This window comes from Umbelopsis ramanniana (genome assembly GCF_025399195.1).
Source record: "Umbelopsis ramanniana AG unplaced genomic scaffold K450scaffold_42, whole genome shotgun sequence".
NCBI classification, from domain to species: Eukaryota; Fungi; Mucoromycota; class Umbelopsidomycetes; order Umbelopsidales; family Umbelopsidaceae; genus Umbelopsis; species Umbelopsis ramanniana.
In genome coordinates, this window is record NW_026252128.1 from 146,218 (window position 1) to 172,608 (window position 26,391).

The 26,391-nt window shown below is 44.7% G+C and overlaps 11 protein-coding genes across 11 annotated transcripts; 4 read left to right on the top strand and 7 right to left on the bottom strand.

Moving 5' to 3' along the window:
• The first annotated feature begins 29 nt into the window (after nucleotides 1-29).
• K450DRAFT_248992 (uncharacterized protein) lies at nucleotides 30-3,105 on the top strand. Its single transcript, XM_051590327.1, has one exon. The coding sequence runs from the start codon at nucleotides 200-202 to the stop codon at nucleotides 3,068-3,070; it is 2,871 nt and encodes a 956-aa protein (XP_051443098.1). The 5' UTR covers nucleotides 30-199; the 3' UTR covers nucleotides 3,071-3,105.
• K450DRAFT_248993 (uncharacterized protein) lies at nucleotides 3,106-6,442 on the bottom strand. The gene is made up of 5 exons (XM_051590328.1): nucleotides 5,985-6,442; nucleotides 5,831-5,925; nucleotides 5,016-5,758; nucleotides 4,276-4,951; nucleotides 3,106-4,202 (listed from the first exon to the last, which is right to left on the bottom strand). The coding sequence occupies exons 1-5, from the start codon at nucleotides 6,250-6,252 to the stop codon at nucleotides 3,141-3,143; spliced, it is 2,844 nt and encodes a 947-aa protein (XP_051443099.1). The 5' UTR covers nucleotides 6,253-6,442; the 3' UTR covers nucleotides 3,106-3,140.
• K450DRAFT_176895 (uncharacterized protein) lies at nucleotides 6,371-7,502 on the bottom strand (the record flags this gene model as incomplete). The annotated part of the gene is made up of 7 exons (XM_051584250.1): nucleotides 6,371-6,433; nucleotides 6,505-6,753; nucleotides 6,823-6,979; nucleotides 7,042-7,124; nucleotides 7,189-7,215; nucleotides 7,298-7,351; nucleotides 7,446-7,502. 7 exons carry the CDS (start codon nucleotides 7,500-7,502, stop codon nucleotides 6,371-6,373), a joined length of 690 nt encoding a protein of 229 aa, XP_051443100.1.
• A 447-nt stretch (nucleotides 7,503-7,949) lies between these two features.
• K450DRAFT_249004 (uncharacterized protein) lies at nucleotides 7,950-8,941 on the top strand. Its single transcript, XM_051590329.1, has one exon. The coding sequence runs from the start codon at nucleotides 8,141-8,143 to the stop codon at nucleotides 8,921-8,923; it is 783 nt and encodes a 260-aa protein (XP_051443101.1). The 5' UTR covers nucleotides 7,950-8,140; the 3' UTR covers nucleotides 8,924-8,941.
• Nucleotides 8,942-8,957: 16 nt separating this feature from the next.
• K450DRAFT_211996 (uncharacterized protein) lies at nucleotides 8,958-10,864 on the bottom strand (the record flags this gene model as incomplete). Its single annotated transcript, XM_051584802.1, has 4 exons — nucleotides 8,958-9,450; nucleotides 9,521-10,284; nucleotides 10,364-10,714; nucleotides 10,789-10,864. 4 exons carry the CDS (start codon nucleotides 10,862-10,864, stop codon nucleotides 9,022-9,024), a joined length of 1,620 nt encoding a protein of 539 aa, XP_051443102.1. The 3' UTR covers nucleotides 8,958-9,021.
• A 121-nt stretch (nucleotides 10,865-10,985) lies between these two features.
• On the bottom strand, nucleotides 10,986-13,074 carry K450DRAFT_249011 (uncharacterized protein). The gene is made up of 10 exons (XM_051590330.1): nucleotides 12,789-13,074; nucleotides 12,687-12,718; nucleotides 12,516-12,587; nucleotides 12,303-12,433; nucleotides 12,060-12,222; nucleotides 11,922-11,996; nucleotides 11,704-11,850; nucleotides 11,540-11,626; nucleotides 11,268-11,443; nucleotides 10,986-11,198 (listed from the first exon to the last, which is right to left on the bottom strand). Exons 1-10 carry the CDS (start codon nucleotides 12,997-12,999, stop codon nucleotides 11,180-11,182), a joined length of 1,113 nt encoding a protein of 370 aa, XP_051443103.1. The 5' UTR covers nucleotides 13,000-13,074; the 3' UTR covers nucleotides 10,986-11,179.
• A 130-nt stretch (nucleotides 13,075-13,204) lies between these two features.
• K450DRAFT_249020 (uncharacterized protein) lies at nucleotides 13,205-15,420 on the bottom strand. Its single transcript, XM_051590331.1, has 9 exons — nucleotides 15,330-15,420; nucleotides 15,206-15,268; nucleotides 15,077-15,113; nucleotides 14,799-15,000; nucleotides 14,641-14,733; nucleotides 14,469-14,571; nucleotides 14,121-14,404; nucleotides 13,797-14,034; nucleotides 13,205-13,723 (listed from the first exon to the last, which is right to left on the bottom strand). The coding sequence occupies exons 2-9, from the start codon at nucleotides 15,215-15,217 to the stop codon at nucleotides 13,298-13,300; spliced, it is 1,395 nt and encodes a 464-aa protein (XP_051443104.1). The 5' UTR covers nucleotides 15,218-15,268; nucleotides 15,330-15,420; the 3' UTR covers nucleotides 13,205-13,297.
• A 22-nt stretch (nucleotides 15,421-15,442) lies between these two features.
• K450DRAFT_249025 (uncharacterized protein) lies at nucleotides 15,443-19,857 on the bottom strand. Its single transcript, XM_051590332.1, has 13 exons — nucleotides 19,642-19,857; nucleotides 19,040-19,564; nucleotides 18,421-18,705; nucleotides 18,215-18,355; nucleotides 17,785-18,089; nucleotides 17,362-17,716; nucleotides 17,186-17,264; nucleotides 16,977-17,114; nucleotides 16,760-16,912; nucleotides 16,606-16,686; nucleotides 16,112-16,531; nucleotides 15,968-16,045; nucleotides 15,443-15,611 (listed from the first exon to the last, which is right to left on the bottom strand). Exons 2-13 carry the CDS (start codon nucleotides 19,484-19,486, stop codon nucleotides 15,568-15,570), a joined length of 2,526 nt encoding a protein of 841 aa, XP_051443105.1. The 5' UTR covers nucleotides 19,487-19,564; nucleotides 19,642-19,857; the 3' UTR covers nucleotides 15,443-15,567.
• A 299-nt stretch (nucleotides 19,858-20,156) lies between these two features.
• K450DRAFT_249044 (uncharacterized protein) lies at nucleotides 20,157-20,909 on the top strand. Its single transcript, XM_051590333.1, has 3 exons — nucleotides 20,157-20,477; nucleotides 20,557-20,574; nucleotides 20,646-20,909. Exons 1-3 carry the CDS (start codon nucleotides 20,380-20,382, stop codon nucleotides 20,758-20,760), a joined length of 231 nt encoding a protein of 76 aa, XP_051443106.1. The 5' UTR covers nucleotides 20,157-20,379; the 3' UTR covers nucleotides 20,761-20,909.
• Nucleotides 20,908-24,540, top strand: K450DRAFT_249048 (uncharacterized protein). The gene is made up of 11 exons (XM_051590334.1): nucleotides 20,908-21,029; nucleotides 21,139-21,251; nucleotides 21,322-21,423; nucleotides 21,491-21,667; nucleotides 21,774-21,837; nucleotides 21,912-22,374; nucleotides 22,450-22,580; nucleotides 22,645-23,055; nucleotides 23,122-23,219; nucleotides 23,282-23,608; nucleotides 23,693-24,540. The coding sequence occupies exons 2-11, from the start codon at nucleotides 21,142-21,144 to the stop codon at nucleotides 24,522-24,524; spliced, it is 2,715 nt and encodes a 904-aa protein (XP_051443107.1). The 5' UTR covers nucleotides 20,908-21,029; nucleotides 21,139-21,141; the 3' UTR covers nucleotides 24,525-24,540.
• A 540-nt stretch (nucleotides 24,541-25,080) lies between these two features.
• On the bottom strand, nucleotides 25,081-26,046 carry K450DRAFT_249058 (uncharacterized protein). Its single transcript, XM_051590335.1, has one exon. It carries the CDS (start codon nucleotides 25,853-25,855, stop codon nucleotides 25,151-25,153), a length of 705 nt encoding a protein of 234 aa, XP_051443108.1. The 5' UTR covers nucleotides 25,856-26,046; the 3' UTR covers nucleotides 25,081-25,150.
• Between the last annotated feature and the right edge of the window lie 345 nt (nucleotides 26,047-26,391).

The following is a 26,391-nucleotide window of genomic DNA, read 5'->3' on the forward strand; positions in this document are numbered from 1 at the left end:
AATTACTCTTCATTGAGATTGGCACCATCGTCCGTACCTTGTTCGTTATCTATATGATTCTGTCTATCAGCTAATAATAAAGAATACGAATGCAATCTGTATATCTTTTGCTTTGACGGTTAGACGATCAGGTCCCAATGGCGGAGTTTGACAGATCATTCAGTCAAAGCAGCGAGGTTGCACGACGACAAGAAGGGCTATGGCCGATTTGTCCACTAATTCAGAGATCCCGGACGTGGGCTCGTTTTCAAAGCCTGACTTCGATGTCAAAAGCTGGATTAACCACACCATCAAGTCGGTGGCAAAGGACAAAGACCATCCGCTGACCAGTTCAGCTCATACTGAAGAACAAACCAATGTCATGGTCACTCGCCTTCAACTTCTTGGGTCTCAAATCTCACAGCAAGTCTCACAAACCACAGACGAAGTTATACAGAGCATACCTCTTATTTTATACGACATGCAGCTTATGAAGAACCAGGTGACGTCCATCAAATCTGGTATTGAAGCGGTCCGTCGCGACATGAACGATGACAAGAATGGCAACCGAAGTGCGATCCAAAGACTTCGACAGCTCGATTTGGTCAAGACGCGCATGGAACAATGTAGAACTGCGCTACGAGAGACAGAGAACTGGAGTAATCTTGAACAGGAGACTAGAGCAACCATTGAGACAGGGGAGTTTACAAAGGCAGCTGCTCAGTTGGCTAGTGCGCAGAAGAGCATTAGCGTTTTTCAGAATACACCAGACTTTGAGAAGAGGAAAAGTTTGTTGAATCAGTTGCAAGAAGAACTTAAAAATGCTATACGGCCGCAGTTGGATCTCGCGTTGAAGGAACATGACGCCGTCACTTGTCACAACCTGTACAATGTCTGCGCTCAAATCGCTTTGCCCGAAGCTTACCTTGACGCCTATTTCGAATACTGCCAAAAACCCATCGTACGACTCTGGGAGTCTGCTAATTTGGTTGAGGAATCTGAAAATGCAAAGGTCACGTTTGAAGAATTCCTTTCCAACTTTTTCAAAGAATCCTTCATCCTCATCAGCGAGGAGTATAACTGGTGTAGGAGTGTGTTCCCTGATCCTCGGGAAGCCATGCAAGCTTTTGTCCAATATCTCTTTTTAAATCTCTCACCTTCGTTTGGCGAGCGCATTTCGAAAGTACAAACGTATTACGGCAACAACAGTCTTGCTCATATGGCCAACTTGTTTCAAGTGACAGAAGGTTTTGGTCTATCACTTGAACGGCTATTTTCGAAATCCGTAGTGGCAGCAGCTGAAAATGATTCGCCTTCTGGCCACCGTAGATCTGGTTCAATTTCAGCACGACGCAAGAGTCAGCAGATGATGTCGCTCCCTTTGGCGCTTAGAACTTCCACAAATAGTGAGCAAGAAGGATGGTCTTATGTATTTTACGACCCTTTCTTGCAGATACAGTCTCAATTTGGCGAAATTCAAAAAAAGCAGTTGGAGGCAAAAGCAACTGTCCTTGTACACAAGTTGGAAGCAAAACGAGGAGGTCTTGACATCTCCCAGATCCTGTCATTCAAGTCATCCGATGCCTTCGACCTTGCGCGAGAAGCGATTGATGTCTGTCTCAAATTGACCCACGGCTTTGCAGCGGCTGGACTGCTGAAGGATTTGAATGACTACTTTGTGTTTCTGACAAATCAACTGTTGGCCATGATAAGTAAGCTAAATCAAGAGGAATCTGATAAACGGATCGAGCCTGTAAACGACAGCTCTCTCTCGGATGATGATGATGACCTTGCAGCTATCCAGGACCAAGGCGACTGGTCACGATTTCAAAATGGATTACGACTTTTGGCCATTTGTAAAACCATGAGCCAAGACCTTAGCTCATTTGAAGGACATGTGCAACATAGCCTGGAAACGGTCAGAGACATTGTAGAGGACAAGGAGCACGATGATAAAAGCTCAGACTTGGTTTCACCCAAGTCGACTCGACCGCCATCCACTGGACCATTCTCTGGTGGGCCTCAGTCCCGAGAGCATAAGCGATCTAGTGCTAGTTTTGATTCTGCACCAGGTAAACTCATTCGACGAGAAAGTGCATCCTTTAAGCAAGCACTCATGGCAGAACACCATAACCCGCGGTATCCAAGGGCCTCAGTGTCGTTGTTGAGGTCATCTGCTTTGAACAGTTTCGAACTTCACCGACTAATGTCCAGCATTTCCATGATAACCGAAGAGGAATCTGAACAAGCAACGACACAAATTCGCTTCCTGTCTGCTGCCCATCAAGCGATCACAGCCTTTGCCTTGGCGTGTCAGACGATTGTTTTCGACGTGGTGCTTAATCCTGTCACGGACAACTTTAACAAAATGGCTGAGATGAACGATGTTTGGACCGCCGATGCTGAAGAAGATGGTTACGAGGCTCGAGCTGCAGATGGTATAGAGCTACCTCAGTTCAGTCAGGCTCCTAGCGAATACATCACCAGAGTTGGAGAACAATTACTCGTTCTTCCTCAGCAATTTGAAGTATACGCTGACGATGAAGCTCTGGCGTTCATGATTGATAAACTTCCTCATATTCAGAAAGACCAGCCAGTGGATCAAGACACATCCTCCCAAGACGAAACGGCGGATCAAGTCAATGTAGAATTCGATAATGGCGTGAACACAGCAGAAGATATGGATGCGTCAATTTACTCCGAGCACATTACGGCATCGCCATCGCCTTTACCAGGTGTATCTGAGAGGCCGATTTCACCTCAGGAAGATTTACTGGCTGAAGTCATTTTGCAAAAGTGGACTCTCGCCATATGTCATGGCACCATGCAGTCACTCATAGATCACATCTCTGTCGACATCCGTGCTTTGTCGCCTCAAGGATCTCAGCAACTTCGTGTAGATATAGAATACCTGGTCAACGTCTTATCGGCTTTGGATGTTAGACCCTCTCCCACCATCATTCAGCTTCATATGTTATTGGGCTTGCGTGATAACGAACTCAGTGATCGACTAAAAGATGACAAAGACGATGCAGATAAACTACTACAAAGGGTAGCTAGATTAAGAGGCATTCAGCTTTTGAAATTGTAAGAATTCTCTATACCCTCTTTTATTTTTGATGGAATGCAAAAAAACGTAATAGACGATTTTATTCTTGATATTACCACATGTCGTATGCCTTTGGTCGTGCTCTACTACTGTGAGATTCGCCCATAGGTTTGGCGCTTGGTTTTTCAACCCATAAACTATCATCATACACCAGTCTTTCAGCAATCTCATCTGGGTCTATCTCATCATCGGACCGTCGTCGTTTTTTACTCTTTTTATGTTGTCGTCCTTCTCTGCTGCGACTGCGCTCCCGATCGCTTTTTCTTTTCTTCTTCTTTGAGTCCTTCCTGTGATGCCGACTTGAAGATCGCTTGCGTTCGTCGGAGTGTTGATCAGAGTCATCGTGTCTCGACCTTTTATGTTCCCGGCTCTTGCGTTCTGAGCTACTTGGGTTAAACGGTTCAACTATGTGCTCTTCGGTACTGATGAACGACATGGGCCCGGCATGTACTGGTCTTGACGAGCCGCTGTCATCCTTCTGTCGGCTTCGCTTCTTAAACATAGGTCGAAAGACTGGCTTTGCCTCTTCTTCAGGTGGTGGCGGTAAGGTTGGCCCGATCATATCATCATCTTCATCGCTTTTGGTCCTCGTTATATTGGCATCCCGAGGCTGATCAACAGCCATGGAAGTAGGTTCAATCTCACCAAGACCTTCCTCTTCGTCCTCATCATCATCACTGTCTTCGAAGATAGCTTTGAATATATCCATGGACGGTCGTTCATAATCCAGTGGAGGTTCCTCCTTCACTTCCTGAGCATTATTGGTGGCACTGACAACCGCATTCGCAATATCTGTAGTTTGAGCAGCTGGCGCTTCTTGTTGCGCACGTTCGGATGGTTTTGGTATGACTGTTTGCATAAGAGGATCATTGGCGATATCGGTGGTAAAGTCGTCAAGGGTATTATTGTTCATTATGGATTTGACGGATTCTTTGCTTAAGGGTTGTTTCCCACCAGCTTGTGTTCGTCGGCTGGAGGCTTCATCACCTTGATGATCAGGATGAGGGTTCTTTACGTTGAATCTCTTGCACACTAGGCGTGAAGGGTAAAATAGTTTGGTGGTCCGCGTAAGTTTTCCAAACATCTTCATAGCAGCTGCTTGAGCTTCTTGAGACTACATAGAAATAAACAGATAGTCAGCATAGTATGAAAACTATGTTTTGTTTAAAAATTGTACTTTCACTTACTTCTGTTTTTGGTGCATGTTCCTTTTGCTGCTGTTCCCTCTTTTCGCGTTCATCTTTTTCCTTTTTCCATTCTGATTCAGTCCTCAAGCCACCTTCGCTGCCCTGTATTTGTGTGGCATTCGCAGGGCTGGCACTGGTAAAGCGACTGCTCATCATGGCACTGATGGGACGAAAAATGCGAGCAGCCTTTACAAACTCGTCCAATTCTTTGTGGGCTTCGTCGTATGTCAGTCCTTCTGGTATGTCCATGGAGACAACAGGGGACCCATCGTCATTCAATAATCCAGCTTGGCCTTCCAAGTATGTGCGATATCGTGCTTGCTTCTTGATATTTTCGCCAAAGGGTAAAAATCCTCGAAGGGCATTCATGGCATCCTTCTTGTCAACCTTCGGTATGTTATTTAATCGACTTCTATCTTCGTTGGACACGCTTGCGGTAATGCCGGACAACAAGTTGTCGAGCCTATCCTTTGATCTTGAAGAAACGTAGTCGAAAACTGATCGGGGCTCGATGGGTTTTTCTCCCAGGAGACTTCCTCGTTCTTCAAACGACAAGTCTGGCCGATTTTGGTGACCTACCATTTCCACAGCGATGTCTTTTTTCTCAGGCTTTGGCCCTGGCTCGCTAAATACATGAACTGGCTTAAAATTAGCTGGAACTTGGGGTGGTGGAAACCTGGGATAGGAAACAAGTTAATTTAGACGAATTGGCGTGAAAAGTTGCAAGCATATATGCATACCATTTTTCCTGTAATACATCGTTCGCTCCGTGCTCGAATCCTGAGATCGGGACACGACCATCAAATCCAACACGCTTCGAGCTATGGCGACTCTCCTTGTGTCTTCTCGCCTGCGAGGTATGAGAAGCTTTTTTCAGACCTCTTCCGATCGTGATATGTTCCTCTTCGTCAAATCCAGTATCATATAACTCCGTAGTATAATTGTTCGAGGCATTATCGTACACATCGTCGTCGTCGCCATCATCATCCAAGACGCCAACGCCGAACCCGACTTTGTTGTAACCGGAATCTTTTCCACTAGACTCGTTGTTTGCTCTTTCTGCGCGTGCACGCTTGACATTAGCAATGTCAGGTACATTTTTGTAAGGGTCAAAACCTAGTCCAAAGGTATCACGTTTTTGAGCAAAAACAATGATGGCAGAATCGCGGGGGGCAAACGTAACGTCAGCATCCAGTTCTTCATCGCTCTGATCGGATTCCTCCATTACTAGTTTTCGTCGCTTTGCTGCACTGATTCTTGCTCCTACGCCTTGACCAGGTCGCCAACCCATCTTTCGCAGTAATTTGACACCGATGGGATCTTTTGAAGGAACGACAAAGTCTTGAAAAGCTTGTGCTCCAAGGATACCACCTTCTTTCTCTGCCAGCTGATCCATTTCCCGCTTTCTCGATAGCTCACGTTCAGTTCCACCCAGCAGATCGAATTCTTCGGTAGCCACCAATTTACGTGCATTAGCAATTTCCTGCAACACACTCGCGCTAGTTAGTGACGACAATGACAATGGGGTATACATCCATAGTGTAAAGAAACATACTTCCAGGTCTTCCTCATCCATAAAATCTTCTGGTCGGGCTCCTTTCTGTTCTTGTCGAGTGCTGCGGGACGAAATAAACGTCGACGGCTGCCAGCCTTTACATGGTGTGAGTGATAACTACGCAACCCCAATGACCAGTTGCAAGGTACATTACCTTCTTTAGAACCGACTGTGTTGTAATAACCTGCTGAAAAGCCACCTGTAAAGGCGCCATGGAAACGTCGGCGACCCTTCTCATCGGTGACTTCCTGATTCCATACAGGCTGGAATTTACCCGGATCTTCTATTCCCTGTCGTCGTTGCTTTTCCGTGGGTTCTGGAAATTCAGTACCAAAGAGGATGAATGATTCGTTGTATGGATCGTCTTCAGAGTCGTCTCTTCCTGCAACAGCAGGCTTTCTTGCCCGATGGGAAGTGGACATGAGAGAACAAGCAGGTAGGCTACAATGTCTTTGTGACAGCTAATTTATTGAAATGGGGGGGGTTTTGAGCAACGTCTCACTTCTACTGTAATGGTAAAGCAAAACAAAAAATGATCAATTAATTGAAGAACTTGCGGGAAGGAGAGTGGCCAAACAAAAGCACTCGCATTTGAGGAAGCATCTGTAGAGGTAGACATTCAAGGTGAGTACACGGATAATGTTGGTTGATAGTCAAAACTTGTCTGAACTTACTCCGTCTTCCAAAATGTTTAGGCGAGCTTCCAAAGTGTTGTTGACCTTTATCTTGCCGTTCAAACCAGAAAGAATAACACCGCCAGCATTTGAGGAAGGAATGTTTTCCTCATCGATAGTAGCGTTGATCTTGTCTCCCATACTCTCTTCGTAAGCGGTGACAGCTTCGGCGATAGCCTTCTCTACCAAAGAAACGTCTTCCTTACGACATTGAACCTTGATGTTGGTTTCCATCAGCGAATAGAAGCCCTAAAGTCGATATATTGGTTAGTGGGTCTACATGGCAATAGCCTACAGCTAATAACACCACAAAAGTACCTGTAGCACTAAATCCTTCAAGAGGGCGGGGTATTTGCTGCTGTCCTTTGATACGCTGGTCAACTTTGAGCGAGCTTCATCAAAAAGCTCATCAAGCATCTGCTGTCGAGCTTGAAGGACACGGAGACGTGATTTGTTGATTTGATTCGACTGAGCACTGTTAAACATGAATGGTCAGCGTTATCCAAGATGGGCAGATAAAGGAGATGAGAGGCATACATTCGCTTCTGGACTTCAGCTTGCTTGATCTTTCTTTCAAACGTGGCCTCAATGTTAAGAGACTCTTGGCGAACAATTTTTGCCTATTAAATCCATTTAGTAACGAAGTCTAGGTAGGTTCACGGGTTGAAGAAGTTCACCACATACCTTCTCAATGTTGAATTCCTCATCAGCCTTTAGTAGCAGGACATGTCAGTATACGTGTTATTCACTGGATTTGAAAGCATAATAAAAAGACAAGTAGGGATAAACAAACCTTGACTTTGATCTCTCTAGCCTTCTCAAGCGCTTCTTGCTTGATGAAAGAGACCTGTCATTTACATAGAGCATGAAGAGAATGCAAGAATGTAATTATTAGCATGTTTGCCAGGTGTTTTTGATAGACATTTAAAGCATATACAAACCATCTTCTTCATTTCGTTGAAGACTTCATCGTCGTTCAATGCTCTAACCGCTGCCATGTCTGAATGTGAGTGTGTAAGGTAGCTGGTAGTGCGGGCTGCAAAACGGGTGACCCAAGTGTCTTGAGATTGGCGGTCACATGTTTTGCCTCTCAGCCAGAATGGACAACCGCGTTTCATCCAATGATCACTGCTTAACGCTCTTCTTAACGGTGTGTAAACGACCTCTCTCATATGTGGTTGCGCTCCTGTTGGCCAAAGTTGTTTCCTTTGTTAACCGTCTTAACAGAGGTCTGACATGTTCAACTACTGCATAATAACTCAACTGGATGTAGCTGACCGTTTTCAATCCCCCTGTTCTATTGGTATGATCCTATAAATATTACATGAGATGTGATGATATTGTTTGGTTTTCTAATTGAACTATAATTCATTCTTCATCGAAGGGCCGATGAATACGCTACTTTGTTATAGATTATGTAAAGCATAATCGGAGGCGCCAGTTCGAATTCTTTCTCGCAGTATGATTAAATGGATGTGACACCCATTGCGCTATTGATAATATTCGGCTATCTGTAATCGAAAGTCTACGTTCGATCTTCCTTGTCATGAAAAATGGTTAAAGTAGAGGCTATAAAATCCCGACTGTTTCATGATTTCAGAAAGCTGCCAAAACGGCTAACAAAAATTTGAGCTTGATGACCACTTTCGCTCGCGTGCCAAGTTGCTTAAAAGCCTTGCACACCAGGAATGGAAGCACCATTCGATACTATCTGCAGCCCATCGCTGCACAGGCTCCAACAATATGCTTCATTCCAGGATTTCGGTCATTGGCTTTCCAATCGCTAAAGTCTGAGTTTCTCCTCTCCTTGAGTATGAAGCAAGGCTATTCCTTCTTGACATGGGATCACGCCTCCCAAGGTGAATCAACAGCGGCTGATGCAAGCTGCCCTTCTGTCAAACTATGGTATGAAGATTCACTTGATATTCTGGACCAAATTTCAAGCGGCAAACTTCTTCTTGTTGGCGCAAGCATGGGTGCCTGGATATCGCTACTAGTTGCGAATCGCGGGTCGGCAAGCATCAAGGACCGCCTATTAGGTATCGTAGGCATTGGCGCCGGCATCAATTTTACTGAAGACTGGCTGAACAATGAAGTTCCTGTAAAAGACCCCACCTACTTATGGAAACGACCGACTCAATACCATGCCAGTGGACACTACGAAATCCCAGTGAAGATGTTGCTGGATTCCAGAGAATGCCTGATGCTCGATGATGAGATATTGGTTCCTTGTCCAGTCACGTTTGTTCATGGACGTAATGACGCAGATAGCAAATTGGATAACGTCGTATCTTTCGCCAAAAAAATTCCTACTGCCACAGTGCAAATTATTGAGGATGGAGACCATCGATTATCAAAAGACTCTGACCTCGCATGTGTAGAACAAATTATCATCCAAATGATGGAGGCCAATAAATGATGGGATATTAAATATGCATATATTGTGATAAAATGGTGGATGGCTATTTGTACATAACGTTATTTGTAACGAATCTAATTTTCGAGCGATCAAAAATTTTAGTGGATGATGACGGGAGAGTTGCCAACAAAAGCAAACAGTAAACCAGATAAGAGACCAGCGATAGGGAGGGTGATGATCCAACTGGAGAAGACAAGTCCAAGAGTTCTCCAATTCAGAGTTTTCCAGCCATTCTTGTTCATCAAGCCAACAGCGGCAGTTGCGCCAGTGACACAATGGGTGGTGGAAACAGGAAGGCCAAGTTTAGAACAGGTAAGGACGGTAAAAGCGGTGGCCAGCTCAACAGCAAAACCTCTGGAAGGTGACAAATATGTAATTTTATGGCCAAGGGTACGCATGGTACGGTATCCGTAGAGGACAAGACCAACATCGATACCAATACCTCCGTAAAGGAGTATCCACCATGGCACGGCGGCCTTGGTGGATTCGACAGTACCGGTACTCCAGATGTTGTAGATGGTTGAGATCTAATGATATACAGTAAGAAACAAACATCTTGGGAAATTATGGTGTTAATGGTTTTATAATATAACTTACCGGTCCGACAGCGTTGGCGACATCGTTACTTCCGTGAGCAAAGGAGGCAAAGCAAGCGGTCATAACTTGTAAAACGGAGAATAGTCTCTCAGTGCGGTTTTCATACTTTTGAGCATTGTCATGGATTTGTTGCAACTTTTCGTCATGAGTGTCGTCTTCTATTCCTTTCTTCATCTTTGCCTTGAACCTATCCAAGCCCTTTTTCAAGAGTTGCTTAGGGCGGCTGTCCTTGGAATCAGCATTGTCAGTAGCATTCTCTTCTTCTGTTGCGACATAATCTTCCTGGCTTTCGTCAGTCTTTTCATTAGGAGCTTCTTGAATGGAATCAGGACCATGCTCGGTAGGAGCCTCAATAGATGGTGCTTCCACTTCAGCCTTTTCGCGCTTGGAAACAAGAGGAATGAAGAAGACGTGATACCACTTGAGGGGCTCGCCATCGCCGAGACGGCGCTTGAGGAACGGCTTGAGGAAAAACCAGCAAAAGAGGAAAATTCCCCCGCTGATGCCAAAGGTGATACCAAAGACAGATCCGAGCGGGAGCTTGGATAAGTTGAGGCCAGGGGAACCTTTGTAGACAATGTAAAATACATTGATGGCGAGAGTGACAAAGAAGTAGAAGGGTAAAGCAATGAGACCCCGTTTGAAGGAGTTGTCGCTTTTGAGCACCAGTTGCTGGGTAATGAAAAGGATGATGGCTGTGACGATACCTGCGCAGATGGGTGAAATGACCCACGAGGCAATGATAGAGCCAACGCCACTCCAACCTATTGGTGCAAAAAGACATTGCTTTAGATTATCAATTCTGCAATAGAAGCATATCAAGTGATGTTTCACACTACTTACCCCAATCAACGGCTCCAAAGCCGAAGCCAGCAACACCAACGCCAATCATGGCACCAACGACACTGTGGGTAGTGGACACAGGCCATCCCATACGGCAAGCGAAGAGAACCCATGAAGCAGCGCCAGTGATGGCGCACAGCATGGCAAGCATAAGTGTGCCTGGCTGATTAGCAAATAACTCCAAAGATATGATGTTACCGCGAATGGTATCAGCAGTGCTTGATCCCATAAGGAAGGCTCCCAGAAATTCAGTAAAGACGGCTATACAGCAGGCTTGGACAAGTGTCAATGTCTTTGATCCAACAGAAGAAGCAAAAGAATTGGCAACATCATTTGCACCGATGCCGAAAGCTGTTTGTATAAAAAAAAATAAAAAAAAAGGTCAGTTATGGCAGTAGCACAAAGTGTCCAAGCGATATGCTTACCATCCATGAAAGCTAATATCATGCCAACGGCAAAGATATAAGTGTAGCTGTGAATCGGGATAGTAACGAAATCCATGGCAGGGATTTGCAAATGTAAAGTGCGTTTGCAGATAAGGGTCCAATTGGACAAATGATGTTCACCCTTTTATACCCAACACATGTCTATCTCATCATGTATGTTTCAAATGTATTCCAAAGCACTGAGAACTCTATTCATCATAAACGCGGCAGATAGGGTTTATTAACAATGAACTTTTTCACGTTGAACACTAGAAGTCAGCTTGGAAATTCCATGGTTTCCGATTTCTGAAACATTTTCATTGGCTGGCAAGCAACGACTTTTCAACATGTGCGATCGTCTTTGGCTCACGTTCGCGCTCGCTTGTTTCTTCTAGCCCATCGTTACATATCTGTTACAGTTGTGTTAGTTTTCTCGGAAGTCTGTACTGTAGACAAATGGATATTCGGCTTTCACTTACGTTGCATCGATTTGTTTGATTTGGGGCAGCGCCAGCCGGATTTTGTTACGGTAAGTGGGACGATTGTCCTTCTGCATGGGATTGCCTTCCAAATAAACGGTTTCCAAATGAGCCTTGTCTTTAAGCTGATTCTCGAGGTCGATAAATGTTTCAGATGGCAGTAAATTACTGTTAGCCTGTGCATGGTTTCATAAAATGACGGCATTAGTGAAATGGGATGATAATTTTGAAGCGGTCGGTTCATCCAATAACGGTGGCGCTCGAGTACATACCCAAAACTCTTCTAAGAACGTGAGATGAGAAATGTTTTCGAGTTTGGTAATTCGATTTGACGCTACATCCAACGTGCGTAACTTGGTCTAAAACAATTAACATAACAAAAAACAGTTAGTTAGCCAATCACTTTTGCAGATCACACGATCTCAAATTTACTCACGTTGTTCTCCAACCCCTCGATCTTCTCAATCAGATTATGACTGACATACAGCTCTTGAAGATTATGTAGCTCTTCAAGACCCTCTAGCTTGGCTATTCGATTGCTCTGCAGGCTGAGGAGGCGGAGATTTTTCAATGATCCCAGGTTCTGCAATAAAATGTTATCAATATGATTTCCGGGAGTGGAGTGCTGTTCCAAAGATTCTTTTGCACACCAACCTCCAATTTAGTAATCTTGTTCTTTCCTAACCAGAGCTGTTCCAAATTTACAAATGTATCGAAATGCTCAATGGCCTATGACCAACGTGCCGTCAGCCCATTTGTACGACGAAAATATTACGTTCAATGGTAGCTTACCCTGAACCGATTGGCTCCCAACTCGAGATAAGTCAGCTGCGTCAGATCTTGCAAACCGTCCACTGACGAAATCTTGTTGCTCACAAGGAAGAGTTCGGTTAACTTTGTCAAGTGACTCAAGTGTGATGCATGCTTGATCTTGTTAAATGATAAATCCAAGGAACTAATAGTAAAGAAAAGTATATCAGACGGTGTGTGGACCAATGCTTAATTTTGGTTAGGCTCGTCAGTCAAAAACAGTACCTTAGTTCAGTCAAAGCATCAAGACCACGAATATGAGATATCTTGTTATCATACAAGTCTAGCTCATTCAATCCCGTCAAGCTATCAAATCCAGTGATGTCGATGATCAAGTTTTGGCGCAAGCAAATTCTCTGTAGGACAATGACACGACACAACAAACATTTGCCTATTAGTCCAAGCCATGTGGATTTACAGCCTGAGAGTGATGTATACCTTTAGGTTTTTGAAACGCGAAAATGGTAATATGGATAAATCTGATATTCGAAGATGAATGAGGTCCAGTTCCTATTAAGTAATACCAAGAATAAGCTCGCGGTCAGCATCTCTAAACAGCCATATTTTTTGGTGGTTGGCGGGGCAAATATGAACAAGCCGAGACCCTACCTCCGTATCTTCGGGCCAGTCGTCCAGTATTTCTTTTGAGAAAAAAATATAGGGAATAAGTATGCTTGAAGAATGATACATTTGCCATGTCAAAGCACGCACCTGGTCCTGGGGTTTCGATAACACTGGAGCCATGTGTGGTGGAATCGTCTTCTGGGTCTTGGGAAGATTCGGGCTGCACAACCCGAGTGACCTTTTCCACCAACCTTTCTTCAGCGCTTATCGGCATTTGATCAACTTCCTGGTCTGAAAGCTGCGAATCCGGCGTGTTGGCACCTGAATCTTTGGACCAATGTCTGCTGGAATCGTCCATTCTGATAATGAGGAAAAGTTACGCTTGCTGCTGGGTTACAGACTCCGCTGCTTAAACAATGCTGTGAAAAGCAAGTACAACCCTAATTTTTTCCGTTTGGTTCATTGTTGCTGCCGTAAAATAATATTACTGCCGACCCCCTTTTTGAAATGATTTGATACATGAGTGGCATGGAGAATAGGTCATGTACTCGGTGATGGACAGGTTCAGGCACTCAACGGTTGGTTTGACCTTTTGAGTAAAGAAATATTTTTTATTTTATTATATAAGACCATCTTGCTGCTCATTTTCAAAACGTTTAAAGGCATTTCTTGAGCAGTTTCTCTACTTCTTCCCAATCGTCTGTAGGAACGCGTTGAATTGCTCTTCCGAAATGCGTTTCTATGGCATGCATTTCCTCAAAGCTTCTTCTATCGTGAACGAAATTGATACTGACGCCGGAGCGTCCAAATCTACCAGTTCTACCAATACGATGCAAGTATGTTTCTGGATCCGGTCTACCATTGGAGTCGGTAGGTATGTCATAATTGATGACGAGGGTGACTTGGAGAATATCGATACCTCTTGCAATAACGTTGGTGGTGATGAGAACTTTGCTTTCGCCATTTCGGAATTTGTCCATGACGTTATCACGCTCAGCTGGTTCAAGTTTTCCGTGCAATGACACCACTGAGTGTCCTTCAGCAGTCATACGTCTGGCGATCTCATCGGCAGTGGCACGAGTCTGTTGTAAACAATAAAATCAGAATGAATGGAGGTACAACAAGATTGTAGCATTCGAACTGGGTGACACCTACGCGACAGAAAATGATACTTTGTCCGATGGTTAATAAATCATAAAGGTTGCAGAGAACCTCATATTTATGTTGTTCGTTCTTGCAGTCCATATAAAGTTGCTTAATGCCATCCACACTAAGTTCCTCTCTCTTGAGTGATATTTCGTTGGCTTTGGGAGCGAATCGAACGGCGAAATGTCTTACGATATCGGCAAATGTGGCCGAGAAGAGAACAATTTGACAGTCTCTTGGCATGGCACTAGAGGTTAGACGAATGAATGCTGTTTAGCCAAGAATGAAAGCTTCACCATTTAAATATCTCTACAATGTTGCGGTCATTCTTACTTTTTGATACGAATGCTCTGATCTCCCAAACCTTGCTGGTCAATCATATTATCGGCTTCATCCAAAACAAATATTTTCACAGAGCGAGTCTCAATTTGGCGCTTTTGGATAAGATCCATGACAGTACCGGGAGTTCCGACAATAATCTGGGCATTCACTTTTTGCCTCTTAGCAATGCCTTCCTTTACAGCAGCGGCTGTAGTGATCTGTGTATATTTTGCCATCTGCGTGACGACATCCAAGATTTGGCGAACCAGCTCTCTATTGGGCGCCAAACAAATAGCCTATAATATCGAAAATTAGATTACAGCCGGTATTTCATTTTGTCCCCATTATCACGGTAATTACTTGTGTAGCTGGTGAGCTTATATCAACTCTGCTAAGCATTGTCAAAACAAATGCAGCAGTTTTGCCGGTTCCGCTCTGAGATTGGGCAATCATATTTTGTGGTCTAAAATTACAGACGGGTTAGAAGTCTCGTCTCGTCTCTACCAAAAATCATTGAATTAGTACTACATACGGTGATGAAAGTAGAAGCGGTAAAGCTCTTTCTTGAATTTTAGATGGCTTGGTGAACTTCATATCGTAGAGACCTTTCAAAAGCTCAGGTGCCCTGGAGTGAAAATGGTCATCACGGTTAGTACTAATCGCGAAAATCGATCACCGCCAGCTACATACAATCCGAGTTCCTCGAAGGTTTTGGCAGAAAACAGAGGAGAGTTAGGATCAGCTTGCTGATCAGCGAGCTTAACTTGAACGACGTGAGTAGACTGGATTAAGTTATTGTCGTCGACTTCCTGACTTTCGGCTTCTTCCTTTGGCGCCTCTTCAGCATCCTTCTTCTCTACGGGTTCCTTCTTTTCTTCCGGTTCCTCCTTCGCTGCAAGGTCAAAAAGAGGTTATTACAGATGATTCAGTGCGATTTGTGCCATGTCTACAAGTCATGAACTGCTAACCTTGCTCAGTTTTCTGATCCGCAGCGACATCGTCAGGCTTGGCTGGGGCAGGTGACGAAATCGGGACATACGACGTTAATATTCAATGCATTCAGTGGATCATAAGCAATTTGTTGTTCGCGTAGTTACCGTTGCTTTCATTGGCGTCGGTGGCCAAAGAACTGATCTTCACGGTGATCTCATCAAGTGTAGCTGTGCATAATGGTTATAATCAGGCAACGTCCTTGGTGGATAAGAAGCAGCAATAGCTTACGCTGTTGATCCTTTGTCTGTTCTGAGACATCGGTGACCTTTGCAGTGGTGTCAGAATCGGCCATGGTACGCTTGAAGTGTGGGTCTCGAACAGAATGTATGGACAGGCGGGGGTAAATTCAAATTTCACGGTTGAAGCCGTCACATCAGCCACCGCATTGAGTGCCATTTTTTTATTTTTGCCAAATTTCATCAGTTTAAGACTATTGATAGCCTCCATCATCCGTCCTTCACTACATTTATACAGTTGCAATAGAGCTACGTATGCTATCTAATATTGATCGTCTCGACGTCTCTTTGCTTGTCGAGCACGGAACAGATCATATTCTGGTGGCCGATTCGGACCCATACCTAAGAAAAAATGATGTGGATTCAATTAGAAGACGCGTTATATGATTATGGCTGTAGGTCCATGTACTCACCTCTCATATGCGGTGGGTTATTATCATCAAACTCATCGCGGGGTCGTCGACCTCTGCCGCCGCCTCGTCCCATGCCGCCGCCGCCCTAGAGAGGATTGGAGAAAGAACAATAAGGATGATGTTGCAGTGATGCACACATCACATTTTTATTTACTTACCCTGAAGGAACCACTTGGGCCAGCTGGAGGTGGTGGACTTTGTCGTATCGGGCGATCATCAATAGTAACACGTGGTGGAGGAGGGATGACGGTGGTCAACATAATGTCCATGAAGCTGGATGCACTAATGATAGGACCTGTAGATTGTATGGATCAACGTCATGAGTTTGAGTTATCCACCGTTTCTCCCGGAAACAACTTACCTTCAAATGCCTCAGGAGGTGGAAGCTGAGATAAAAAGTATGCTACGGCTTCAGGCAATGCTCCTTGTTTCCATCTCGACTGGTTAACAGGTGGATCCAATTCCATTTGCGACAGCGCGCCAGCCGCAGGAGGCTGATTTGATAGAGGTGCCGAGGCACTAGCTGCTGGTCCGGAGGGTGGCTTAATGGCTTGAGCAGCGGCTGAAACTGGGGGTGCGGTTACCGCATCAGCCGATGGAGTGTGAGCTTGCCAAAGGTTGAAGTCGGGGCGGGGATATCGTTCGGGGTGATATGCGTCCAACAGTGATCTGTTGCCTTTGCGATCCTTTCCTCCTCCTCGCTTGTCAGACACAACAGGATTTTGATCCTGAATCGTGGTAGTTGGCACTTGGATCGGCGGTGCCGCCTTACCTTCACGGGCTGAGAGAAAACAAGCAAGTATGTAAGTAAGTTTTCAGCCTATGTAATATTCATTTTCATCTTGCTGCCCATACCTTGTCCACCCAATTCCAAATCCTTTATGGCCTCAATGTTTAGATAGCTGTTTCTTTCCACGAAGATGCTCAGCTTGGATTCTGTATTATCAAATGATAAGTTTTAGTTATTGTTTCTTGGCTTACTGCGGGCCCATATATGCCAATCACTTACCGCCTGGGAATGCATCTCTCCATCGCTTTTCAACTCTCTCTATGCCCGTCATATCGCCATATTTGCTCTCATACGTTGCAAACTTTCGCCATATTGACCCTGCTTTTTCATTCGGCATAACGGCGAGTGCTCGTTCAAACAAGGCTCTAGTGTCTAATAACGAGTTGCGGGTCAACAACACATCTAGAAAAAGCACTTATGGGATGCCAGAACTTACTATTATCGTCATTCAACTGGATTAAGAAATCCAGATATTGCTCCACGAAGTCGGCATCGTCACCAAATGACTTGAGACCAAGTTCGAAAATTTTACCAGCAACAATGGGTTCTTTACTATTATAGTACTCCATCAGAGCTAAAGGGAACAACAATTAGATGAAAATGGACGAAGAGCCATATTACCCTGCTTGAATGCGCAAAACATACCGGATGCCACGAAGACATGGTAAGTGACGTGTGCAAATTTACGTGCTTTGCTAAAGATGCTACGGGCACTTTTGATACCCTATTGAAGGAGATACACATGAAACATTAGGACTGAATAGAATGATGCAGCAAATCACAGACAAACCAATTCAATGATTTTCTTTTCGCAGACATACCTCTGATCTCCTCATAAACTGCATGTATATGATCCAAACCTGAGAACATGTTCTAGCCAGTACACCGACTTTTGAGTTTTTGTCGTCCTTGATCTTGTTCTTCTCTTTCTCGACCTGCTTCTCTTTAGTACGAAGTCGTTCACGAAGTTCTCCATCAATGTCATCTCCAAGATCCATTCCGGAACGTTCTTCAGCGGCGGCTCGATCAAGCTCTTCTATTTCTTCGCTGGCTGCTTTCTCAATTACTTCTATTTTTTGTTCAAGATTTTCCAAGAGAGCATCTAAAGCCTGGCGAGCCTCCGGCACCTTCTTTTGTGTTTCGCACAATTGAACATAGGCGAAGTGAAGAAGCAAGCTGTGAATCGAAAACATTAGACCATCTTGTGGTAGACTATTTGTCGGGAGAGAGAAAACATCACTCACCTTGATGGCAGGACTTCCATGCCACTCGTAAGGACGGCCATTGCTCGATCAGGCTTTTCTGTCTCTATGTAGTAGTTGGAAAATTCGTACCATATCTCAGGGTAGAATCTCTGGTATATTAAGGCTTGCTGATAGGCATATACGACTCTTTCAGAAACTTGACTGTTGTCTTCCAATTGAAGAGGATTGCCAGTCTCCCAGGCAATATATTGCTTCCAAGCGTCCAGTTGCTGAATTTCCGATTCCGTCCATTCGGTGGGTTTGGCGACCACGGATCTGTTGATAGTATCTGCAAATGCTTTCATCTCGTGAAGTGCAGTACGAGCGGTCATATAAGCTGATGATTTCTCTCTCAAAAAGTTTTTGGCCTACAAAAGTTGAAATGTCAGAATGTCATTGCAACATGTATGCCTGACATTCATATACCTACTGTCAATCGATTAAGACCATTCTCCCACTGATCGTACTCCTTCCACAGATGTTCAACGTTGTTCAAAGGGATCGCCACCGCTCGCTGGTACACTCGACGCATGCTATCCATCTTCCTCTGCTCTTCCCAGGTATTGCTAGTCTATAGAGAAAATGCATTAATGAGATCAGCCTGAACTGACACCTCTCCACCTGACTTCAATTTACCTCTGCATTTTTAAGAAAGAAGATATAGTCGCTCCAAATAGCACCAGAATCCTTGTCAATTCCTACATTTACTAATACGTAATCATAGGCTTTCTCGATGACGGTCCTTGTATCGGATTCTAGTTTTCCATCCTCCGTGTTGTTGATACGACGAATATAATTCAGATAGAATTTCCATAGATCGACGGAGAGAACAGTCTTGAGGCAACGAGTGAAAATGTTCTCAACTTCAGTAAAGTTCGCATGCTTCAGTTCAAGCTCCAAGTATCCCAACCAGTGTCTAGCCTTTATATAGAAAGTGCATCATCATAATCAAACGTAAAGGAGAGAAAAATGGATGAGAAATCGTGTGGTCTTTTTGATTGTGCATTCGACGGGAGGAGAAATAGGTATTGGGTCACACAGCTTTTTTGCAGACACTACCCTAGTTTGTTCATATCAGAACATGCCGTGAAGAGCTTCATTTGCGCACCTCCCAAGTTCAATAGGCGGGCCACCAACACTGAGATGTAAAGAGATCGTGTATAGAACTTCATACCCAAGCAATACCCATTTCCCTCCCCCATAAGTTTTATACCCTATATAAGAATAAAGGCCGCATTCAACAAATAAGACCTACCGAGGTGGGGAAAACTTTGAGTACGCGCTCATAGACATCCCGAATAGCATTAATGTCGCCATTGTTCTGAATCTCGTTAATGAGGATCGTCCATGCGTCCAAGTCATATTGATCGTCGCGTATGCGTTGTTCTACTTTTTCTATTTTTTCGGCTGCCTTGGACGAGGCAGTTGGTGGGTGGTATGAGACAGGATTCACTGGAGTTGATGTATTATTGCTGGCTGCCAACGCGCCCGGAGGAATCTGCCATGATCCTGGTGCCGAAACTATTGATTCTGGAGCCTTCTTTACGTGGTCAGTTGGGCCATTGTCTACTGGCTTGGCTGTGCGATCAGACTGATTGTTCTTATCGACCGTCTCATCTGCGGTTGGGGCATTAGGCATTTCTGTATCCGAAGTATGTTCCGGTACATTGTTTGCCTGCTCCTCAGTTTCTGCGTTCTCCATTCCAAAAGCTAGGCTGGATCTGTGAGATGGATTGGCTCAGGCGATTTCAAGCCTGAAGGATAGACCGGCCTGTGACTGCTAAAAGAAAACGACTTTGGGTCAACCTCAATCCAGGCTGCAAGATTCCAGTTGGCAAAAAAAAAAACGAGCCTCACTACAAAATACCAGCCATCGTGGTACCTTGGATCATTCTTTGAGTGCGTTCTCGTCTATTTTCTGATCTACAAAGCATCCATAACTTGCTATCTTATCCCATCAACGGCTCAGCATTTAGCCACCTCGTTAAGCTTTTGCAACAGTCCAGAGCGGCATCGCTGAGAGGCCAGACACTGTTGATGGTGTCATAGTATCATGTCATTTGTTTTATGTTGCTAACGAGTTAAATCACATTTACTGCTGTATTGACTCATGGTTAAAATAATCATACCGCAAATAGTAGATATGTCATCCTATATGGCTAGCATGCTAAATAATTCGGTAATCTTCCCTTCTGCTATGAGATCAGCGATCATTTTGGCTGCCTCGAGCAACAGACTGAGTTGTTCGTTCGTCGTCTACTCAAATTTTTATGGGATATTTGTTCAACTATTGATGACGTAACTTCACCCAGCTTGAAAGCACGGGCAACTGCCGTCTAGAAGAGAACCAACAAGCTGGTTCTATACAATGTTGTATGGTTCTATCTATGACTTGAACGTTGTAGCACTACTTGCTTACTCGTCAACGTGCCAAGATGAAAGCGCCGTGATTCGAGCCGTAAGCCATCCATTTCCTAAAATAGAATAGATGTGATGTAATAGGTACCTCAAATCATAACACGACTGTATATAAAACTAATTGGAAAAGCCAGGGAAGCCAAGACTTACTCTTTTTACTTACTCACTTATCAAAACATGGTTGGCGACTGCTGTCTTATTGTAATCATCCTACTTCTTCCACCTCTCGGTGTCTTCTTGATGAGAGGCTGTGGACCTGATTTCTGGATTAACGTGTAAGTTGATCATGCCTCTATCGATTGAGTATGTTACCGCCCTCGTATTAAGCGATATTTTCCTGAAATGATACTACAGTATTTTGACCATTCTCGGGTAAGTTCATTAAACGGCTGCAGTGCGTGTATTCCCAGCTGAAAGTAATAACGTGCGGTTTTTATTTCCAGATACATTCCCGGTCACGTCCACGCTTTCTACGTGTTGGTCAAGGAAAGAGACGAGAGAAGACTGGGAAGACCTGGTAGACAAGCCCCAGTAGGCTATGGAACGGTCCCATCTTAAACGTCGTCACTTAGTGTAGCTTGTGCCCACCCCATTCTATTTTGTATCATGAACTTACCGTATAATGTAATAATAAATTATACCAAGGGCTCGAGCATTAACAATTTGTCAGGAAGCGGGAGGGGAAAATGAGGGTGGCCGATTCAACGGGGAAGAAATTTTCAAAAGAAAGGAGACACTCCGAAGAAGCGGGGCGGCTGCTTTTGGCGACTTGTGCTGAAAAAGGCAGGCATTACTGAAATCCTCTCTTTTCTCTGAACTGCAAAAAGGTGAGAAAAAAAATCTATCTGAATATAAAATCCCCCCCAGAACACGAGAATGAAGTTGCTTTGGATTGTTTGCATCTTCTTTGCTTACCTCGTTCAATTGTATCTGAAGAATATGGCCACCTCGCGTCAAGTCCTACCTACCAACGTTAGACCAGTCCACTATGATCTGTCATTGAGACCCAATCTGACCTCCTTCCACTTTGACGGTAGAGTCATTGTCAAGTAAGTGCTGTGGCCATCGTTTAGATCATGGTGACTAGGACATTGATCAAAGCAATCTTTTGGTCATTAGGTTGGACGTGAACGAGGACACCAAGATCATCACACTGAACTCCCATGAACTCAAGCTGACCTCCGCCAAGTTGCAATCTTCTGCTCTCAAGACACAATCAAGGTAATAACCATGTCTTGGACAACATCCATCTGCTTGATGGTGTAACTCATTCTTCTCCCTTCCATAGCCAAGAAGCAACTGATATCAGTTATGACGAGCAAAAGCATATCGTCACCTTGACCTTTGCTGAGTCTGTCCCTGCTAAATCCGAGACCGTGTTGGATATTCTGTTCGAAGGCACTCTGAACGATCAGATGGCTGGCTTCTATCGTAGCTCCTACAAGGATGCTTCTGGTGAAACAAAGTAAGTGACACTCTCCCATGGTGTTAGGGCCAAGCGTGGACGTGTTCTTGCAGGTAAAGCTTTCAGCTGTTGGAGAGGATGCTTATCATTGCGCCATCCATTGTAGATATCTCGCCACGACTCAATTTGAGGCCACAGATGCCAGACGTGCATTCCCCTGTTGGGATGAGGTATGGCGCGATAACGATTTTGCATGAATAATGGCTTGCGAATTGACAAAGTGGGGTTTTTTCTTCTCTCATAGCCCTCCCTCAAGGCCACTTTCGATGTCACTCTTGTTGTGCCCTCAGAGTTGACTGCTTTGTCCAACATGAACGTCATTTCAGAAAAGCCCTTCCAAGAGTCAGGCAAGGGACCTAATGTTGGAAAGCATGAAGGCAGCCAGACCGGAAAGGATGTTGCCACATCTACCTCTCTTAAGGAAGTCAAATACGCCACTACTCCCATGATGAGCACGTACTTGCTTGCTTTTGTTGTCGGTCCTTTTGAGTATATTGAGGCTCACACCACAGGAGAACACAACGGTGAATCCGTCAAAGTTCGAGTCTACACCCTTCCTGGCTCTACTGAACAGGGCCGCCACGCTCTCAATGTCTGCACCAAGGCCTTGGAATACTTCGCCGCCGTATTCGGTGAGCCTTATCCTCTTCCCAAGATGGACATGGTGGCTATTCCTGATTTCGAAGCTGGTGCTATGGAGAATTGGGGTAAGGTTTACCAACCAACGTTGTACTCCGAATTTGCGCTATCCATTTCTAACATCGCTTCCTTGAATCATTAAGGTTTGGTCACTTATCGCACAGTTGCGTTGCTCTTCGATGAAAAGGCTTCCTCTTTGGCTGCCAAGAAGCAAACTGCCTACACTGTTTGCCACGAATTGGCTCATCAGTGGTTCGGTAATTTGGTCACCATGGTAAGCAGTCGCTGATACTGCAAACAAAAAGTTCTGTCCTTTCTAAATAGTGGAGTTATTGTAGGAATGGTGGGACCATCTTTGGTTGAATGAAGGTTTTGCCACCTGGGTAGGTTGGTTGGCCGTCGACCATGTCTTCCCTGACTGGGATGTATGGACCTCCTTTGTTAATGAGGATATGCCCCGTGCTCTCAGCTTGGATGCTCTCCGATCATCTCACCCTATCGAGGTTGCTGTGAACGACCCTGCTGAAATTCATCAGATTTTCGATGCCATTTCATACTACAAAGGAGCTAGTGTCATTCGCATGCTTAGCTCATGGCTTGGTGTTGACGTTTTCCTTGCTGGTGTTCGCCGCTATCTTCATCGTCATAAGTTCGGCAATGCTTCCACTGGCGATTTGTGGGCTGCGCTCAGCGAAGTGGCTGGTGTCGATGTGTCCAAGTTCATGCAATTGTGGACCAAGAATGTTGGCGTAAGTGATTCTCTGTGGAAATCAGGCTTTGTGGGTGGGGTTTACTGACTTAACCTTTCACTCTAGTACCCAGTCCTCCGAGTGGATACTGTTGACGATTCAAACATCCAAGTTACACAAGCTCGCTACCTCTCAACAGGCGACCTTAAGTCGGTCGAAGACACGTTAGTACTGAAAAATTAGAAAGGACCGTTTTGTCTCATGACTAACCTTAATGTTCAAATAGCACTAATTGGTGGGTCCCGCTTGGTGTCTTGACTCCCGATAAGGTTGAGTCGTACACTCTTACCGACAAGTCCCAACGTTTCGCTGTCGGCTCCCATTCTTTCAAGCTCAATGCTGGTCAAAGCGGTGTTTACCGAGTTCAATACCCTATCGATGTCATCAAGCGTCTTGCCGATGAAGTCCGCAAGCCCAACAATGGTCTTTTGAGCAACACTGCCGACCGAGTTGGTTTGGTTGCTGATGCTGGCAGTCTTTGCGTCAGTGGTGAGCAAACCACAAGCGCCTTCTTGGAACTTGCTCAGGCATTCCAGAATGAAACCGAGTACTTGTAAGTAGAAAAAGCCATAGAGGGCCGTCCATGGTGTAGGCAAACAAAACTGATATACTGAATGTCGATTTTTACTACTTCCAGCGTGTGGTCACAAATTAGCACTCACTTGAGCAACATCCTCAGCGTCTGGTACGAACAGCCCAGCGAGGTCAAGGATGGTCTCAACTTGCTTCGTCGCAACCTTTTCAGCCCTATTGCCCACAAATTGGGCTGGGAATTCAAGCCTACCGATGACTATCTTACCAACATGCTTCGTGTTCTCGTCTTGTCCAATGCTGGTCGCAGCGGCGATCAAGGCATTGTGGATGAAGCTAGAGATCGTTTCTGGCGTTTCGTCAAGGGTGACAACGAGGCCCTTCATCCTAACTTGCGCGGACCGGTTTATAACATTGTTCTCAAGAACGCCAACGACGAAACTGAAGAGACCCAAGTCTGGGAGGAAATCCTGAAAATCTATGAGAACGAGACTTTGACTTCTGATCAGCGTCTGGCTGCTCTTGCTACGCTTGGTAATGCCAAGAGTGAAGCTTTGATCAACCGATACCTCGCCATGAGCTTGGACGAAAAGCAAGTCCGTGGTCAAGACAGTGTGTATGTGTTCCGCACTTTGGGATCTAACCCTGACGCTCGTAACCACTTGTGGGAGTTCTTCAGCAACAACTATGACTTGCTTCATACCAAGTTCTCCAAATCTCTCTCTCTGTTTGGTATTGCCGTCAAGTCCTCTGTGGATGGATTCGTTGATGACCGCAGAATTGAAGAAATCGAAGCTTTCTTTGCCAACAAGGATACCAAGGAGTATGCTCGTCCTCTTCAACAGGCCATCGAAGCTGCCAAGGTGAATGCTGAGTGGTTGAAGCGTGATAGCCAGGCTGTGCAAGATTGGGTCAGAGGCTACGTTGCCCGCGATTAAATCACGTCTCTCTCCACAGCCATTCTTTTATTTTAACTATCCCCCTTCCCAAAAAAAAAAAAGTACTTCTTCATTTGCTTCGGTTCCCCCATTTTTTTATGTGTTATCTTTTTTCAAATCACTGTACATATTTTCTTTGGTCTTATACCTTTGCTGGTCATTCACTCTCGTCTTTGACCGTTTCCACCTACTAGAGGATGACGTTTTCATACTCGTCTAATGGTAGCATTTCTATGCATACAGAAATAAGAGTACCCAGAGGAAATAGGGAACAAAAAAACCAGATGTTGGTGGGCAGTGTGTACCCGAGAGAATGCTGTGTGACAAGTATCTAGGAAAATTAAGCTCCCAATCATTGAATCAATCGCACCGCACACGGTTTGAATTACTTGGCCATATTTGTCTATATCCTGCAGTTTCCAGGAAACCACAGCCAACTGGATTGTCTTAGGCTGGACAAGGTGTTTTCCTTCAAGTCAACCTCGTCGTCTGGCATTGCAGTTTTTTTTTTTTTTTTCCATCCTGCATAGAATGACTCCATTACCACACTCTGAAATTCGCAAGATAAAAAACGTACGGCATGTAAACAGTTGGGCTTTATATGACAATAGGTAGAGTGGTGGTATTTAATAATGATACGATGGTTGAGGACCTGGTGCTCTGTTAGGGAATGGACTTTGTGGTGCACCAGTTTGTTGATAAAACATGTACTGCTGTTGTGGTTGCCGGGGGCTATAGGGTTGAGAGTATGGATCGTTCCAGTTTTTAGGCAAAGGCATATTATCGGCCTCTCCGTCACGGTAAATAGGGTCAGAAGCGAGAATACTAGGATCATCCGATGTGCCATTGAATAATTCTTGCATAGCCCATGCTTTCTCCTGTTTACGTTTCTTCCAGCGCGTGTAGAATACAAATCCTGCTAACGACACTGCTACTACGAATATCACTGCACATACACCAGCGACCATCCCGGTTGGAAACGATTGGTCACCCGTATCTGGGCTAGCCGTTGCTGTTGGTGTCGCAGTTGTGAGGCTGGTTGAAGATCCACCTGTAGTTAAAACAACAGATGTGGAAGGAGCGATGGTTGGGACAGAGGAAGATGTGAGGGTTGAAGTAGGTTTTGTGGAGGTGGGAGGGACGGAGGATGAGGAAGGTTTTACAGACGATGTTGATGGTGGTAAGGTTGTAACTGGAACAGATGTGGTGGATGAAGTGCTGGCAGCGGTGGTTGGGGATGGATCACTCGTGGTGCTTGACTTCTCTGTGGTTCCAGGCGCTGGATCAGAGGACGAGGGAAATAATCCCGGAATCAACGCACGCTTGACCATGGATGTCACGAAAGTAAAGGAGTGGAAGGAAGAGACGGTGGCGATGGAAAAGGGGCGGCGAACGCAATCTATAATTTCTTCATAATGTAGCACAAAGGCTCCAAATTGGGTGAAAGCTGCCTGCGTTGAAGCAGTGAGATTGGAGCAAGACCATTCCCTTTTTACAATGGTGGAAGTCTTCTAAATAGCGCTAATTTCATGAAGCCAACATCTTTTTTTTTTTTTTCATCATTTTTCCACCTCTGCCTAGATTTTTCTTACCACTTGAGATTTTGTCATTGGTGGGCAAACGCGGATGTTCAATTCTAGGGCTTGTGACTGCCTCGTTTGTCTATAAATATTTGGCAAAAATTTTCAACCATGAGCTCTTTGCAAAAGTTAGTGCACATAATGTGCTCCCAACTATCAAATTGTGCTTAATTGGTAGCGTTCTATCCTCGGAAATGAGAATCTGTTACTACTAAGGCACAAGAGAGTAATATGCTGGAGGGAAGGGACCCTTAGATAACGACGAGTACCACTGCTCAAACTTGTTC

Excerpts from the sequence above, each read along its gene's own strand:
- K450DRAFT_249004 (XM_051590329.1), top strand. The coding sequence starts at position 8,141 with ATGACCACTTTCGCTCGCGTGCCAAGTTGCTTAAAAGCCTTGCACACC.
- K450DRAFT_249044 (XM_051590333.1), top strand. The coding sequence starts at position 20,380 with ATGGTTGGCGACTGCTGTCTTATTGTAATCATCCTACTTCTTCCACCT.
- K450DRAFT_249048 (XM_051590334.1), top strand. The coding sequence starts at position 21,142 with ATGGCCACCTCGCGTCAAGTCCTACCTACCAACGTTAGACCAGTCCAC. Across the intron at positions 21,424-21,490 it reads GCTCTCAAGACACAATCAAG|CCAAGAAGCAACTGATATCA; the intron begins GTAATAACCATG and ends TCCCTTCCATAG. Across the intron at positions 23,056-23,121 it reads TGTGGACCAAGAATGTTGGC|TACCCAGTCCTCCGAGTGGA; the intron begins GTAAGTGATTCT and ends CTTTCACTCTAG.
- K450DRAFT_249058 (XM_051590335.1), bottom strand. The coding sequence starts at position 25,855 with ATGGTCAAGCGTGCGTTGATTCCGGGATTATTTCCCTCGTCCTCTGAT.
- K450DRAFT_248993 (XM_051590328.1), bottom strand. The coding sequence starts at position 6,252 with ATGTCCACTTCCCATCGGGCAAGAAAGCCTGCTGTTGCAGGAAGAGAC. Across the intron at positions 5,926-5,984 it reads CACAGTCGGTTCTAAAGAAG|GCTGGCAGCCGTCGACGTTT; the intron begins GTAATGTACCTT and ends CACCATGTAAAG. Across the intron at positions 5,759-5,830 it reads TGGATGAGGAAGACCTGGAA|GAAATTGCTAATGCACGTAA; the intron begins GTATGTTTCTTT and ends AGTGTGTTGCAG.
- K450DRAFT_249011 (XM_051590330.1), bottom strand. The coding sequence starts at position 12,999 with ATGGACGATTCCAGCAGACATTGGTCCAAAGATTCAGGTGCCAACACG. Across the intron at positions 12,223-12,302 it reads GATGCTTTGACTGAACTAAG|TTCCTTGGATTTATCATTTA; the intron begins GTACTGTTTTTG and ends CTTTACTATTAG. Across the intron at positions 11,444-11,539 it reads CGTTCTTAGAAGAGTTTTGG|GCTAACAGTAATTTACTGCC; the intron begins GTATGTACTCGA and ends AACCATGCACAG.
- K450DRAFT_249020 (XM_051590331.1), bottom strand. Across the intron at positions 14,572-14,640 it reads CCGCTTCTACTTTCATCACC|ACCACAAAATATGATTGCCC; the intron begins GTATGTAGTACT and ends CTGTAATTTTAG. Across the intron at positions 14,405-14,468 it reads TAAGCTCACCAGCTACACAA|GCTATTTGTTTGGCGCCCAA; the intron begins GTAATTACCGTG and ends TCGATATTATAG.
- K450DRAFT_249025 (XM_051590332.1), bottom strand. The coding sequence starts at position 19,486 with ATGGAGAACGCAGAAACTGAGGAGCAGGCAAACAATGTACCGGAACAT. Across the intron at positions 16,046-16,111 it reads ACCTCCTGAGGCATTTGAAG|GTCCTATCATTAGTGCATCC; the intron begins GTAAGTTGTTTC and ends TACAATCTACAG. Across the intron at positions 15,612-15,967 it reads TCCACCACGTGTTACTATTG|GATCAATATTAGATAGCATA; the intron begins ATGATCGCCCGA and ends AGACGTCGAGAC.
- K450DRAFT_248992 (XM_051590327.1), top strand. The coding sequence starts at position 200 with ATGGCCGATTTGTCCACTAATTCAGAGATCCCGGACGTGGGCTCGTTT.